The 16,989-nt window shown below is 47.6% G+C and overlaps 1 protein-coding gene across 1 annotated transcript; it reads left to right on the plus strand.

Moving 5' to 3' along the window:
* The first annotated feature begins 552 nt into the window (after window positions 1-552).
* Window positions 553-4,838, plus strand: LOC139826475 (uncharacterized). The gene is made up of 2 exons (XM_071802382.1): window positions 553-3,499; window positions 3,661-4,838. Exon 2 carries the CDS (start codon window positions 3,748-3,750, stop codon window positions 4,801-4,803), a length of 1,056 nt encoding a protein of 351 aa, XP_071658483.1. The 5' UTR covers window positions 553-3,499; window positions 3,661-3,747; the 3' UTR covers window positions 4,804-4,838.
* Window positions 4,839-16,989: the final 12,151 nt, after the last annotated feature.

Consider the following 16,989-nt stretch of genomic DNA (forward strand, 5'->3'; position numbering starts at 1 on the left):
ATTACAGCTTGTACAAGACTTGAGACATCAGACTTTCTAGCCCAAGGCATCTAACAAGTGAAAATCACCTTTTCAATGCACATTTTCTCATGAAAGAAGAGAGGGAAAACAAGAGGTAGGAACTCTGTCTCTTTGTGTTGATCCAAGATGTGAGCACTGAGAAAAATGTTGTGTTTCTCAGGCAGAAACACACCAGGACATCTAACCTACGGAAAGAAAAAAATAGGTTAATGCGAGACCCCTTAGTCCGGTCTTACACATGCGTCAGTCCACGCTCGTGGGACCCTATCTCAGAAGGGACTGAGTAGGCCCTTAGTTTCCCTACTGATACCCTAAAATGGGTGTGAGATCAAGATCTATCATCAGTGGGCCTGCATTGACTCTAGTGGTACTTTTACCCGCCATGTATTTGAACAAGCTCTTTCCGTTGTCCTTGAGCCCTCTCACCAGGTTTAATTCTAAGGAGGCCTTAGCTTTCTTAGTTGCCTCATTACATCCTCTGACAACAGCCTTATATTCTTCCCAAGGGGCCAGTACTTCCATGTTTAACCAAGCAGGTCTCCTGGTTTCCTTTTGGACGTCCTACCTGTTGGGATGCTCTGATCCTGAGCTTGGAAGAATCAGTCCCTGAATGCTAACCAACTATCTTGGGCCCCTTTACCTTCAAGCAGCCTTGCCCACGGGATTTCCCATAGCAGTTGCTTGAAAAGGCCGAAGTTTGCCCGTATTGAAGTCCAGGGTTGTGATCCTGCTTGGTATTCTGTTCCTTCCACATGAGATCCGGAACCCCACCATCTCATAGTTGCTGCAGCCAAGGCAGCCCTCAACCTTTACCGCTTCAAACAGACCCTCCTTGTTAGCAACCATGAGATCCAGCAGCGCTCCTCACCTAGTTGGCTCCTCCATCATTTGCATGAGGAAAGTATCATCAACGCAATGGAGGAACCTCCTGGACTGTGGGTGCCCGGCTGAGCAGTCCTTCCAGCAAACATCAGGGTAGTTAAAATCCCCCAGGAGAACCAGGGCCTGTAATTGTGAGGCCGCTCTCAGCTGCCTGGAGAAGGCCTCATGAACTTCCTCATCCTGATCTGGTGTCATAGACACCCACAACAGTATCACCCTGTAAGAGTCGGTCTCAAGATGGAGCAGTATTTGCCTGAAACAAGGTCATCAGGAACTAAGGGAACTGAGGCCCTGACAGATAGAACGCATGGACAACGACTTGGAGAGAAGCCCGAGGAGAAGCATTGTGTTGCACTGTTTCTCCAATTCGGGGGGGCTACTGCTAACAATGGCTGTTGTGTGGACCTGGCCTGCTGCCTCAGCCAAATCATCCCCCGCCTCCTAAAAGTGATTGTTACGTGTGTCTCTTCGACCCGGGGACAATAGCTGTCATCCAGAAGATGGATTCTCACCTGCAGCCTCGGTCACACCTTGTCCCCACCTGCTCCCTCCAACAAAGGCCAACGAAGACGAGCATGCCCAGAAGCTCACCAAGGGTCCTGCTGTCACCCAGTGGACCAGAGAGAGACCCCGGAATGCGAGGCCACGCATGCACAGATGGGTCCTGGCACGCAGAGTGGAAATTTTTCGGGACTGCGCGGTTAAGCCTGGATTGCGAAACAAAGACGGAGGTTGGCCTCAAACAATGGGAGCAAGGGGCGGTGAAGAAGCATAAGAGATGACTCCCAAATGGACACCGTTGAGATCTCCCCACAAAAGGGTCACGGATTACGACAGAGGACAGTACCAGCAGCATGCTGTTTGGGACCTGGGACCATAGGGATGTCTTTGGACCCTTGCTGGTAACCAAGCCTCTTTCCCCCCTTTCTTTTTCTTTCCCTTCTTCTCTACTTCCTCTTCCACGTGCCGCTTTACGGGCAAAATAATAAAGTAACACTGTTTGATTGAATGATAACCCTTTGGCATTTTGGTTGCCTTAATTTTGCGCTTTGAGGTCAAGGTAAACAAACCATCACAAGTCCATCACCGAATGGACCGTGACACAGCCCTGCCAGCCTGCCCCTTGATTCTCGCGCACAGACTCTCAACTCACTCCTCATCCGTCCCTGGACAGTATGCCTTCTCACATAAAGAGCAGCTCCACCACCTTGCCTGGCTGGCCTGTGTTCCCTGAGAAGGGCATAGCCATCCATGACCACATTCCAACCATGTGAGCTGTCCCACCATGTCTCTGTAATTGCCACATTGTTCAACAGGTGAGAGAACCACGCTTCTCCTCAACCAAAAACTACCAGCGGTCCTTTGTCTGGAATTTTGCTTTTGTGCATATCTTTCTGTTATCTGTCCACCCTCAAGAGTGTCTTAGAATGGGATGAGAGCAACAGAAGACTGTAATGAAGCTACTGAATTCAGGACTATGTCATTATGAAGTTGGAGTACCTGAAGATACCACTAATAGTGCACAAGGAAAATTCAAGGACTTCAGATATGACTTCTTGGGCTTTTCAAACAGTCCACACAAATGTAGGATTTGTAGAGTTCATACACATTTTTATTGATTCAAACCCTTCTGTAGCTGGAAGGATCAGGAAAGTACTTGCATGTTGTCAGAGATGAAGGCGTCAATGGTTGAAGCTTGCGAGCACAGTACTCTTCCAATTCTGAAGTCTCCACACAGTCGGGACAGCTTTTCAATGTGAACAGTGTAAGGCAGAAGGAGAAGACAAGCACAGCTTCAAAGCCAGCCCCGTGGGGACCATTTGTAAATTTGATTTTGAACTTCTTCAGATGACCTAGATGCTGGCGTGTTGCACGCTGCCTTGTTACTTTAGAGATGTTCTCTGGACGGAGGCCTGTCCTTGTAAACATGCAGGTGGAACAACGGTTGCCAAAAAAGCCTGCAGAGAGAACACACCCCTGGGTAGATCATTCCCCTCCAGCCAGAGAGCACCAAGGCAACCCATTCTGCTTCTTCGTGAGAATGCAGAACAGCTGTGCAGCCCTACAGCTAGAACCACAGTGCTGTTGTGCCTATCACCACCCATCCGGTGAGGCTGTAGAGAAGAAAAATTCCGTGTTTAAAACTAAATGAGCAAGTCACAGACACATGTTGCAGGTGACCAAGCTTGGGCAGCAGGGAAACGTAGAAGCAAAGCCAATAAAGAAGATGCTCCTTTTTCTCCTGCTGTCGTGTACATGCAGGGTTGCATCACGGCTTGGACATCACCAAGCGGTGGAGGGTGACGTCAGCGAGCCATGGACTGTGACATCGCCGAGCCACGGACTGTGACCTCACGTTCTCGGTGCTTATCTGCGGGCGCCGTCAGAGCCTGGCTCAGCCTGGCTCGTGCCTGGACTCCTGCCGAGCAGCCTGCGAGGCGTGGACGTCAGAGCGAGGCTTCTCCTGGTGCTGGGCCGTGCTTTGGGGGCTGCTGGTGGCAGCTCTCACTCGCATCCCAGAGCCATCCCCCGTGTTTCCCCAGCCCTGCCTGCTTCAGGCAGCCGGGCACCGCGGCACACACTTGCAGCAGCGGAGGTGAGCTGTGCGGGAAACGTCCCCGGGCTGGCTGTGGGGTGGCCGATGGGGCTGGCGGAGCCGTCAGGGTGTCCTGCTCCAGTTACCCGGGCATTCCTTGCTCCCTTTTCCTCCCCTCCTCCACGGGACAGCCAAGGACCGCGGCCTCTCTCCTTTTGCAGTGCTCAAGCCCTTTGGCAGCACCGGGACCAGCCAGGGGAAGCAGCTGTTCCTCCTCAGCTCTCCCCAACCCGCTGCACAGCACAACCATGGCCAGCGAGACAGCGTGGAGCTGCCCCGTCTGCCGGGAACCTCGGAAGGCCGTCGCCTTCGTGCGGCCCTGCCAGCACCAGTTCTGCGTGGGCTGCATCCTGCGCTGGGCTAAGAGGACATCAACTTGCCCACTCTGCAGAGGCCACATGGAGGAGATCAAGATTTCTGTGCAGGGAGATGAGTGCCTGTGTGTCACCATGTCCCCTGCACAGCCATCTCTGGACGGCAACCAGGCCAGCGCAGCTCCCAGCCGCCCCGTCAGCAGCAGCCGCGCTGGCCCCGCGCGGTCCCCTCTGTTTTTTGTGATGGGGACGCCGTTCCCGGAAGAGCAGGGGGCTGTGGAGACGGAGGACACGGCGGCCGTGGACGGGCTCCTGCCCCAGGTCTGGGCAGGGCTTTTCCGGCAACACCAGCAGCTCCTGGAGCCCGTGCTGCCCTGGCTGAGCCTGCAGCTGAACGCCATCTATGAGGAGCAGTGGTGGCTGGTGGCGGCAACACAGAGGATGATCCTGTACGCCCTGTGCTGCCACGGGCTGGACGAGGAGGCCCTGGTCCAGCGCATGGAGCCCCAGCTCCAGGAAAATGCAGCACCGCTGGTGCGTGGCCTCGTCCAGGTCATCATGGAGCGGTGCAGCGAGGATGCCTGGAGACTGCTGTGCTCCTACGGGGCCGAGGAGGAGGACTACGGCCGCGCAACCAGCCCCAGCCCCAGCAGCTCCCGTGTGGGGACTCCTGACCCCAGGCTGGCCCCCACCAGCCCTGCGGGCTCCGACGTGGAGGATGAAGCCAGCACGTCGGAGGCCGCTCTGCCCAGGGCTCCCAGCTGCCTTCCCTCTGCGCCCGGGCCTGCACAGAGGGAGCAGCCCCAGCAGGAGCCGGGGCAGGTGGCGCTGGCAGGTCCCTCTGCCCAAGGCTGCAGCCGCAGCCCCTCCGCTGCCGGCCGGGGCGCGGACTGCTCGCCTGGGGGGCCCCGGCGCCCCCCAAAGAGGAGGAACGCAGGACCCCAGGACTCTCCCCAGCCCCGCAAGAGGCCGCCGCGCCGGAGGCACTAGCGGGGTTCCAGCTTCCGTTAGCGGAAGCAAAATAAATAAACTCGTTTCCCTGACACAGTTTCTGAGTGCTGCTTTCTCCCTTTCTCCTGGGGCCTTTCGCTGTCTCCACACCAACCGTGGCTGGTACCAACCTGCTGGGGGACACGGCCACGGGTCCCCACAGCCCCAGGGCCATGTGGGTGGTGCCACCTCCCAGGAAACCCTGATGCAGCCGCACACCCGCAGCGAGGGCAGAGCAGGTGTGAAGTGCCTACAAAACCCATCACACACTGAGCAGAGCCACAGGGATGGTGAAATCTCAGTCTCTCTCCTTCTTCCTTCCTTCCTTCCTTCCTTCCTTCCTTCCTTCCTTCCTTCCTTCCTTCCTTCCTTCCTTCCTTCCTTCCTTCCTTCCTTCCTTCCTTCCTTCCTTCCTTCCTTCCTTCCTTCCTTCCTTCCTTCCTTCCTTTCCTTTCCTTTCCTTTCCTTTCCTTTCTTTCCTTTCCTTTTTTCCTTCCTTCCTTTCCCTTTTTCCTTCCTTCCTTCCTTCCTTCCTTCCTTCCTTCCTTCCTTCCTTTCCATTCCTTTCTTTCCCTTCCTTCCTTTCCCTTCCTCCCTTCCTTCCTCCCTTCCTTCCCCTTCCTCCCTTCCTTCCTCCCTTCCTTCCTTCCTTCCTTCCTTCCTTCCTTCCTTCCTTCCTTCCTTCCTTCCTTCCTTCCTTCCTTCCTTCTTTTCTTCCCTCCCTATACTTCTATTTGTTTGCTTTACTTCTCGTAAGTAATATAGTAATATAGTAATATAGTAATATAGTAATATAGTAATATAGTAATATAGTAATATAGTAATATAGTAATATAGTAATATAGTAATACAGTAATATAGTAATATAGTAACGTAAGACTGACAGAACCACACATGCTGTTTACCAATTGAGCCTAAATATCATAAATCCTTCTGCCACCAAGTCATTTGCCAGTTGTGTCAAGTTCCAAAAATGAAAGCCTTTTGTCTATGGACCTGTGAGGAGTGTCTGACTCACCACAAGGCTGTGCTGCCATCCACAGACCTGGACAGGCTGGAGAGTTGGGCAGGGAAAGATTTAGTGAAATATAACAAGGGCAAGTGTAGAGTCTTACAAATATATAAAGGGTGAGTGTCACGAGGATGGAGCCAGGCTCTTCTTGATGACAACCAATAGTGGGACAAGGGGTAATGGGTACAAACTGGAACACAAGAGGTTCCACAGACACTGGAACTGGCTGCCCAGGGGGGTTGTGGAGTCTCCTTCTCTGGAGACATTCAAACCCGCCTGGACACCTTCCTGTGTAACCTCATCTGGGTGTTCCTGCTCCAGCAGGGGGATTGGCATGACGATCTTTCAAGATCCCTTCCAATCCCTAACATTCTGTGGTTCTGTGATTCTATGACCACAAGTATTGTGTATACTATTTCCTACCAAAAGGGACCCACAAACATGAGTCACCTCTCCTCAACCTTTAGCTATGGGGGGACGTGACACACCTGCAAATCATAAATAGCTTTACTGCACAAGAGCCAGAGTTGCTGCAAAAGCACTTCATCCAAAACACTTCTAAACAACAATCACTGAGAAAACTCAGCTTAAGAAAAAGCTTTGATAAACAGATTTTCCATAAAATGTTTCAGACTCAAGCACGGGCCATTATGATGTGCTTTTTTAGAGTTACCAGAGTGGGCCTCACCAAGATAAAGGAACCCATCCTGTGTCTGCAGTGAAACAGAAGTCACTGAACTTTACGTAAGTCTTGCATGAGGGAGGACTCCAGGACGTGGCCGCTGGTTCTTCAGACTGACTCGGTGTCAGCCATCGCAACCCAGCCAGGCAGAAATGGTCCCAGGGCTGAGGGGACGATCCAAACTCTTTGGTTCCCAGGGAAGCCATGTGAGGAAGGGGCCACACAACACGCACGCTACACAAATCATCACGCTGTTCAGGACACTGTGTAAGTGATTGTGTGAGGAAATGCTCCAGAACGCTTTCACTTGCCTGCAGACAGCTCACCTATAGGGAAGATCACTGCACAGGTGTGGCATTCGGTCACTTGTTACTCACAGAAGTTAAACATCAACAAGAAGTTCAAAATCAAGCGTGATTAAGAAAAAACTGACCCAAAGCCCTTGGTATGAATCCGCTGGCATTTGGGAAAGATGTCTTTAGTCACTGTGCCTTAAAGATCTCATCTCTATGTCTGAGATTCCTGCCTTCTTGTGAGAAAGAGCGGGAGGCTGCACCTGCCTGACGCCTTGAAATACAGGTGAACGCAGCACACCCAGTGATCTTCTAACCAGGGCTGAACTCACCAGCACCTGCGTCCCCGCTTGTGTTACCTCTGTCTGGGAGCTTAGGTGCTAATTTGGACGTCACCTAGTAAAGAGGTAACTAAAATAAAACTTGCTCTTTGCAAATGCATTCTTGGTCTCTGGCTCTTCTTGTGACGTGCCTGCATTTGTGCACACAGCATCTTACTCTTCATCAAGTGCTAATCATAGTCTTACTAGTTGTACTGTGAACATGTCCACCTGCTGGTATCACTATATTCTACCAGTTTTACTCACTCTGTTGGTAGAACAGAGCTGAAGAAGAGCCGAGAAGGAGCACAACTTCTGAGAAAGTCCCAGAGAGCAAGATGCTCCAATTCCATCATTTTGCACTGAAGTTTAATAGATAACACCTGCCCGCTTCGAAAGTCTAATCAGAAATGCTGCATGTAATTCCAATGCAGAGGCTATCTTTCATGCTGCCAAAGATACACAAATGAGGGAGACACCCACCCTCTGGTTGGAAACCAAGTTATTTGCAAGCTTTTAAAACTGTTTTCATGCACAAACTCAACACTGAGAGAGAGAAACTGGTGAATTTCATACGTCCTTTTTAGAACCCTGAGCTTGGAGACTGAGCTTAAGCGACTGGATGGCTAAAGCCATGAAAGAGGTGGCGGCCAAAATCACCTGCAGCTCCAGAATGAGGAAACAGGGTTGCTTACACTATTGTCACTGCAGTCCCTCTTGCTGATACTGTAGTGCATTTATAAACTTTCTGGATCTGGAATCAATTCAGGCTATCTACAGGCTGAGGCTCAGGCTGCTTTACTTTTCTGCTAACAACTGCTTCACTCCTGTGAGCTGTCGTACAGGGAACAGCTCAGATACACAGACCTTCATTCAAGCACGTCACAAATTCCATTCTCAGAAGCTCTCTGGCAAAAACACCTCAAGTTCATTCATTGCTCATCTGCAAGAGAACTGATAAAAGTATTTGGTCCAAAGGAAACCTCTCACTTGTTTCCAGAAGATTTGCACTAGTTCAGGGCAACAGACACTGTTCTTTGTCCCTTGGAGCCTTCTCCAGAGTTGGATGCCCCATTATGGAACCTTATTCTAACAAGACGCAGCCAAAGAAATGCCCAAAGAAATGCACTGGACCCCTGCTGCCCTGTAAAGTTTGTGACGAAAACAGTCTCTGACTGGTGGAACAGCTTCAGTGAATTTAACCACATTCTTTGGTATTACAAATATTTTATAATCAGAAAAGGGTTTTCTGTACTTAGGTAAGTTGCAGTCAACATTCCAAAGGGATGCTGAGAGTCAGAAGACAGCAGACAACCCAAATCCATTAACTACACAGAGTATTCGTCTACTTAGGTCCACTGCAAAAAATGGGCTTCCTTGTTAGAAAACATCAGTGCTGGTGAGAAAACAAAACAAAACTGAAGAACCCCCACTGTTTGATTTTATCAAGAATTTTGTTCTTCGGTGTTTGAGGTCAGAGACTGTAGGGGGACAGGACAAGAGCAGCTGCTATAATGCTCACGAATAAACCATTCCTTCTGCTGGCTGTTTTTCATGCATAGCACTTTCTGATAGAAGTTCCATAGCTTTTATTTCTCTCCCTCCTCTGCATCATAGCTGAGAGTGAATATAAACTCTTGCATTCTTAAGAGAATTGCCCTGTGTCATTGCTTGGGGGAAAAGATGGGGCTTCCAGCTGAGGGTGACAGTTGAGTATCTCTAGCAGTAATCACTGTTTTACAGCTTTCCACTTCCTCTCAGTCTCAAACTCCTGCTAAACAAGTTTATGACTGGATATTGAATTTTCCCACTGCTACAATTTAAGTATAAACAGATTAACAAATGCCATTCCAGGTGCTGAGACACACAGTGGGTCACAGCACTACAGGCAAATTTAGTAGAAATATCAGCTAAACACAGAGAAAAGAGTGGGAAATATCATCTGAACGGTCGCGGTTTAGAGATGTAAATTTCTCCAGCCAAAGCATCTGGCCCTGTATCCCTGAACACACTTTCAAACTTGAAACTAATTAGGGAGCTGTGAGCCACGTGCCTCCTTACAGCAACTGCCGAATTTATGAAATAACACAGTCGCTAGAACCAGAAAGCAAAAGGAAACGTTCATTTGATTTCCACCTCTTGCACAGAGCAACACTGATTCATTCATCCTTGGTCATACATTCCCCTTCTTTCCTTACAGTGGTTCCTTCAGGCAAATGCAAGACTCAGCGAGACTTGTACTGTTGTTGTAACTCCAAACCACATACAGATGCCACCAGTTAGCAAAACAAAGGGAAATTGCAGCAGTGAAATGGAGGGTCTGGTCCTGAAAGCCTGAGTCATGCCAAGATCTCTTACCACCGAACTCCTACGAGGTTATTAATCATCACAGTCTTCTTGTTTGGGCTGTGCTACAATCCAAAATCTGAGAGTAAGAGCAGGAATTCTGTCATTTCTGCCTTCTGAGGTGGGCAATTCCCACTCACAGCCTGTCCAGCAGAGGGTGGAAGGAAGCATCCATGACTTGGACTTATAGCCCCTCCCTTGACTGTGAAATAAATAACTCAGGCTTGGATTTGTCATTGTGATAAGAACCAGGGACAGATTGAAATAGCCTTCTGTAAGCCAATGCTGAACAGCAGAAGGTTGCAGTAGCCTTTCTGGACGACAGGAGGGAAAGAGATGGGTGGACTGCAGGGAAAAGTGATGTGCTGTTGAAATAACTGTTATTACTGTAACCAGAAAAAGAGAACAAATAGAGTGATTCATCAGTTCTCCTGTCAATGACAGTGGGTGCATATGGACGCAGGTGTTTAGTCCTTTGTTTCTGAGGTACGCAGTGCTATTTACATCTATATGTTTGCTTCTGATGCTACGGACATTACTGCTGTGCTCATTCACAAATGCAAATCCAAAACATCCCTTCTCACCTCTGTTCTGCTGCACTCCATAGCAACAGAGCATCCCTGGACTTGGCCAGCCGCGTCAGGGAGGAAAGTGGTAACCAACAGCTACACGAGCGCACGTATGGATCAAGGGCAGGATGGCAGTGAGATGGTAAAAAATCCTGACATGCCCGCAAGGCAGGTAACCAGGGGACGCAGTCAGGTCAGCAGCAGTGGCCCTCGACCTGTGATGTTAACAGTGCCAGAAGCAAAGCGCTGCTTGGCCCATGCTGAGGTGAGGGAATTTCACACCCTCTCGTCCATTTTCTCCCAGCTGAGATCCATGCTGGCATTTCACCCGTTGAAAGAGATGCAGCAGTCACATCTCCGTTCCACTCTCGAGTGACATCGTTTGATCCCCTTGGCTGCGTTATTTCTCAGGCCTCATTCCTCACATCTTACAAAGACCATCCTATAAAATCATGATGATCCCTTCATCCCTCCACATCAAATCTCCAAACAGGGACACACACCAGGAATTTCTCTTTTCTCGCTCTTTGCCTTCAGGCTACTTATTTCTTCCTGCCATTGTCTTTAGGTTTTAGATTCCCAGGGCAGCTCTTGCACCGTCTCCTTTAGCCCCAGCTCCTGTTGCATTACTGCCCTCCAGACTTGTTCTGTTTTCCACTGCATTCAACACTCTCTTCCCTGTACGCCCATGCTTCCCTACCTCATCCTTTCCTCCAGCCCTCTCTTCTTCCTGCATTCCCTGCCAACTTCCAGTCAACTGGGACCTCCCCAGTCAGCCAGGACTGCTGATGGGAATGTGGCTTGGTGAGCACCTCCACCAGCTCCCTCAGCACCCTTGGGTGAATCCCATCTGGCCCCATCTACTTGTGTGTGTCCAAGTGGTGCAGCAGGTCACTAACCATTTCCCGTTGGATTATTTGGGCTTCGTTCTGCTCATCCCTGTCTTCTGGCTCATGGGGCCGGGTACCTAGAGGACAACTGGTCTGACTGTTAAACACTGAGGCAAAGAAGGCATTTAGTACCTCAGCCTTTCCCTCATCTTCTGTCACTGTTGCTCCCCATATCCACCAGCAGATGAGGACTCTCTAGAGTCTTTCCTTTGTTGCTGATGTATTTATAGAAGCGTGTTTGTTTCCCTTCACAGCAGCAGCAAGGCTCAGCTCTAGTTGGCCTTTGGCCCTTCTAATTTTCTTCCTGCATAACCTCACAGCATCCTTGCAATCTTCTTGAGTAGCCTGTCCCTTCTTCCAAAGTCATATATTCTCCTTTTATTCCCAAGTTCCAGCCAAAGCTCTCCCTTCAGCCGGGCTGGTCTTGTCCACAGGCTCATCTTTCGGCACACAGGGACAGCCTGCTCCTGAGCCTCTAAGATTTCCTTCTTGAAGAGCGACCAGCCTTCCTGGACTCCTTTGTCCTTTGGGACTGCCTCCCAAGAGACTCTGCCAGCCAGCCTCACAAACAGGTCAAAGTCTGCCCTTTGGAAGTCCAAGGTAGCAGTTCTGCTGACAATCCTCCTTACTTCTCCAAGAACAGAAAACTCCATAATTTCACGAGCACTATGTGAAAGACCACCTCCAACCAACACATTACCCACGAGTCCTTCTCTGTTCACAAACAACAGGTCCAGTGGGGCACCTTCCCTGGCTGTCTCACCGACCAGCTGTGTCAGGAAGTTGTCTTACATACACTCCAGGAGCCTCCTAGACTGTTTCCTCCCTGCTGTGTTGTATTTCCAGCAGACATTTGGTAGGCTGAAGTCCCCCAGGAGAACAAGGGCTGGCGACTGGGATACCTCACGTGGCTACCAGCAGAATATTTTGCCTGCCTTTTCATCCTGGTAGGGTGATCTGTAACCCACATCCACCAGGATTATCTGTCTTGTTGGCTTTGCCCCTGATTCTTACCCACAAACACTTGTCAAGCTATCATTTCCCTTGTCAAGCTCCAGAAAATCGAAACGCTCACCAACATACAGGGCTACCCCGCCTCCTCTCCTTCCTCGCCTGTCCCTTCTGAGGAGTTTATAGCCACCAATGCAGCACTCCAGTTGTGGGAGTCATCTACAGATGGCAACTACGTGCTAGTTTTTCTGCTGCACTATGGCTTCCAGCTTATGCTGTTTGTTGCCCACAATCCATGCATTTGTATAGATGCATTTGTGACACCCTCAAACCTTGCATGAAAGGAATCATACGAGAACACGAGCCGTCTCTGGACTAACACAGATCAGATTTTTTTTTTTTTTTTTTTTTGCCTTGTTTAGGCTTTTATGTAGAGGTAACAACAGATTGATTTGAGTCTTTCCATCTCCTTTTTCCACTATCAATGAATATTCTTGAACCTAGAATGACATCCCAAATAACCCTTTATTAAATCAGCAACCCTTACAAGTAAAAAACAAAGAAGGGAAAAGTTAATATCTGAAGCTAAGCATTTTGAAAAGTTAATATAAAATGTAGAAGCAAATTTTTTTACACAGAGAACATGAATTATATTTAGAATTTGCCATAATAGAACAATAAGCAATTTTAACAAACTGCCTGCAGCCTTATAATACAGACAAATGCTCAACTGCCACGATGAACTCTACAGTTTTATTCATGTTCTATTCGAATGCTACTAGCAAACTAGGCTACTAGAAACAGGAAAATCGGGGTAAAGAAACTAAAGCAATATGAGCAATCCTAACAAATCATTCAATGAGTTTAGTCAGAAGAGGGATATTTTTCTCCTCAAGTGCGTACCCAAGAATAAATGAGAAGTGGTGGAGTGGAATGAAGTAGTGTTGGAGGAGGTCCTGAAATTTATAAGAGAAAAAACTGGGGGGCATGGCACCAACTAATGTCCTTTCCCATCTCAAATTAACTAACATGTGGAACAATATTTACTTGCCTGTTACCTGAAGACACAAGCTGAGTTAATTCGAACTTTATTACATTACCTGGAAGATGAAAAATAAATTATATCAGTGTGGCTGAATAAGTAGAATAGTTTTACTGTTTGCTCCTAACACTAACTTTACAGGAAGGGATGGAGGAAGCACAGCAAATAAAACAGAAGAGTGGACAAAAGACAGAGGAGAAAGAAGATAGCTGTAGAGCTAGTCCATTATAACTGACAATATTCTACTTTGGTTCCTGGAGTATTTATTCTAATATTACTAATATTAGAATAAAAACACACAAGAAAGAAGTAATGGCACTAGGTAACTCTCTGTGGTTGACACCTGATGGATTTATTGGACAAGGGGACAGCCAGTGGCTTCTGGCTTGACCTTCTACTGAACTTACAGGAGAGGCTTGGTCCAGAAGGGCAGAAACCTGCCACCCAGCAAGGACAAAGGAGAGCTATCTGAATTAAAGCTAAGGGATGAAAACTTTTTAAATTAATAAAACACCTGCTCGTCTAGGTATGGCTGAAAAAGTCTGGCCAAAGGTTACTTGCAGTGATGAAGCAGAATGTAGACAGACCATTGTTAAACATACCTTGTTTTCTCTCCCCCTGCTTGCCTAAAAACAATAAACAAGATTTGGGCTTTTAAAAGACTGCCTAGTTATTAAGCTCATGATTTGTCACAGACTACAAAATAAAGAATCACTGACAGAAAAAATTAAAAGCAGAACAGTTTGATTAGTCTCGTGTTACACAAGGTGTCAGAACACGAGGTGTACCAGATAACGTACTTCAGAAAGACAGCCAGACAAGCAGACAGACAGACAATGTGGATACATGGGCTTACTTTGTCATTTTTAGTTAATCAATTATTCAAGCACTTAAAAAGCATACTTACTTTCAAACATTTCAGTTACTGCAGCAAGATGTATGGCACTTTAAAACACCTTCAGGAAAACAGTAAGAAGTAAACTAATCCATTATAACACTAATTAATTTAACAATCTAGCATTCATGGGAAGACTGTTGAGGCAGCTGCGTCTCTTTAGTTTGGAGAAGAGGAGGCTGAAGGGGGACCTTAATGATGTCTATAAGCATATAAAAGGTGAGTGCCATGAGGATGGAGCCAGGCTCTTCTCGGTGGCAAACAATGACAGGACAAGGGGTAATGGGATCAAGCTGGAACACAAGAGGTTCCACTTAAATTTGAGAAGAAACTTCTTCTCAGTGACGGTGACAGACACTGGAACAGGCTGCCCAGGGGGGTTGTGGAGTCTCCTTCCCTGGAGACACTCAAAATCCACCTGGACATGTTCCTGCGTGACCTCATCTGGGTGTTCCTGCTCCAGCAGGGGGACTGGACTAGATGATGTTTTGAGGTCCCTTCCAATCCCAAACATACTGTGATACTAACAATATCTACTTCACGATAATTATTTTGATGCTCTTCTTATAACTAGGTAAATGTAAGAGAAACTACTCTTCTACAGAAGTGGGTTTTTATTGCAGAGAGCGAAGAGTCATGTGTTCAGAGCTGTGTTCACCTTGAGACAGGGTAAGTGCCTTAATGAAAATTATACTTTGTAGCTTGCAGATGTATTAACTATGGAGCTTTTCACTTGTGTCGGCAATAGCTCTGAGGGAAAGGGAAAGTAATCAAGTCCTCAAGGAAAAGTCTTTTGTGAGCCAGATACAAAGAATTTTAGAGAAACAGACAGGTGGAGAGTGTGGTTAAAAAAGATTGGAGAGGAGTCTGAAAGAAACAGATAAGAATGATGCTGTTCCTCTAAACTTTGTCTATTCCTGTTTTGAAACGGCATCAGCATGGTTTTGCTTGTCAATAGACATAGTCATTCTGACTTAACTCCATTTTTTTTAAAAACAGTTTTAAACACAAAATAGCAACCACCAGAACCATAACCAAAGAGCACAGAGCACAGGAAAACCACGCCGAAGACTCCTGTCCTCACTGGTTCTAGGTGTTAGTGTGCCACGTAAAATGGCAGTAAACCCATTTGTCTATCATTTATTTGGAGCTTCATCTACATCACATCTGCTGTAATGACAAAAACCTTGAACACATGACAGCCACGTTAGAACTGAGGTATCACATTCCTTCCAGAACAATCATATCTGAAATGGAATAAATCCAATTATCCTCATGTACACTGTTGCCATTACTGAAATTAGGTAAGAGCTGCCCATGTGAGAGATGACCTCTCATAACAACTGCTGTCAAAGCTCCAGACCATAAAATCCTAAAGAAATGTTAAAATCTATTCCATTCCAGGAATGGGCCTAACACTTCATCTTATTATATTGAAATGGATGTGAGACAAGAATAACATATCAGTTACAAAGAAAAATAAGTTTTTGCATTAATTACAGCTTGTACAAGACTTGAGACATCAGACTTTCTAGCCCAAGGCATCTAACAAGTGAAAATCACCTTTTCAATGCACATTTTCTCATGAAAGAAGAGAGGGAAAACAAAAGGTAGGAACTCTGTCTCTTTGTGTTGATCCAAGATGTGAGCACTGAGAAAAATGTTGTGTTTCTCAGGCAGAAACACACCAGGACATCTAACCTATGGAAAGAAAAAAATAGGTTAATGCGAGACCCCTTAGTCCGGTCTTACACATGCGTCAGTCCACGCTCGTGGGACCCTATCTCAGAAGGGACTGAGTAGGCCCTTAGTTTCCCTACTGATAACCTAAAATGGGTGTGAGATCAAGATCTATCATCACGAGCTCTCTCATTTTCCATTTCAGACTTTTCCTTTTTATCATCTCATATAACAGAGGCAGATGTCATAGCCTTAGTATTACACACGACAGAAACATTTGATACCTACAAAGAAATCAATGACTGAAACCCACCACTTTTTTCTTACATCTAAAGAGAACACCTGTTATGAACAATGTATTAGTTTTACCCATTTGCTCAAGGGTAGTAATCCTTTTCATTAAGTAAACATCACAGAGCAAGAAAAACCTTACCTTAAAACTAACCTTTTCCTTGTGTACTCCTTCTAGCAAACTTTGTGACCCCAAAGAACCTGTCAGCGTCTCCGGTTTGGAGGAAGAGCTAAATACTCCATGGATGAGAAAAAACAGCTACAAGCAGCGTATGTATTAATCTCCACGGGGGTATTGTCACTGCAAAGGTAGGGTCTCATTTTTCGTTATCTTCCATTTACAGATGAAAACCGAGGTGTTAAGAGTCCGAGAGCTCCCTGGGAGCTCTTAGAACTGAAGGTGCATTTACAGATGTACATACACAGATCACAGAATGTCAGGGATTGAAAAGGACCTCAAAAGATCATCCAGTCCAATCCCCTTGCTGGAGCAGGAACACCCAGATGAGGTTACACAGGAAGGCGTCCAGGTGGGTTTTGAATGTCTCCAGAGAAGGAGACTCCACAACCTCCCTGGGCAGCCTGGTCCAGGCTCTGTTACCCTCACTGAGAAGAAGTTTCTTCTCAAATTTAAGTGGAACCTCTTGTGTTCCAGTTTGCACCCACTGCCCCTTGTCCTTACCATCGGTTGTCACCGAGAAGAGCCTGGCTCCATCCTCCTGACACTCACCCTTTATATATTTGTAAACATTAATAAGGTCAGCCCTCAGTCTCCTCTTCTCCAAGCTAAAGTGATCGAGCTCCCCCAGCCTTTCCTCATACGGGAGATGCTCCACTCCCTTCATCACCTTTGTTGCCCTGCACTGGACTCTCTCCAGCAGTTCCCTGTCCTTCTGGAACTGAGGGGCCCAGAACTGGACACAATATTCCAGATGTGGTCTCACCAGGGCAGAGTAGAGGGGAAGGAGAACCTCTCTGGACCTACTAACCACTCCTCTTCTGATACACTCCAGGATGCCATTGGCCTTCCTGTCCACAAGGGCACAGTGCTGGCTCATGGTCATCTTGCTGTCCACAGATATTCACACACAGTATACACACACACATGTGCTCACACATCTCCTCATGTACGTGTGATATCGTATGGTGCGGCAGCTCCATCTCCCGGAATAATCGCGGTGACAGGTTGCTGTCACCCGGCCGCTCGTCTGGGCG

Source organism: Patagioenas fasciata, chromosome Z (genome assembly GCF_037038585.1).
Source record: "Patagioenas fasciata isolate bPatFas1 chromosome Z, bPatFas1.hap1, whole genome shotgun sequence".
NCBI lineage: Eukaryota > Metazoa > Chordata > Aves > Columbiformes > Columbidae > Patagioenas > Patagioenas fasciata.

What these genes read in the sequence shown, in the direction of transcription:
- LOC139826475 (XM_071802382.1), top strand. Translation starts at nt 3,748, where the DNA reads ATGGCCAGCGAGACAGCGTGGAGCTGCCCCGTCTGCCGGGAACCTCGG.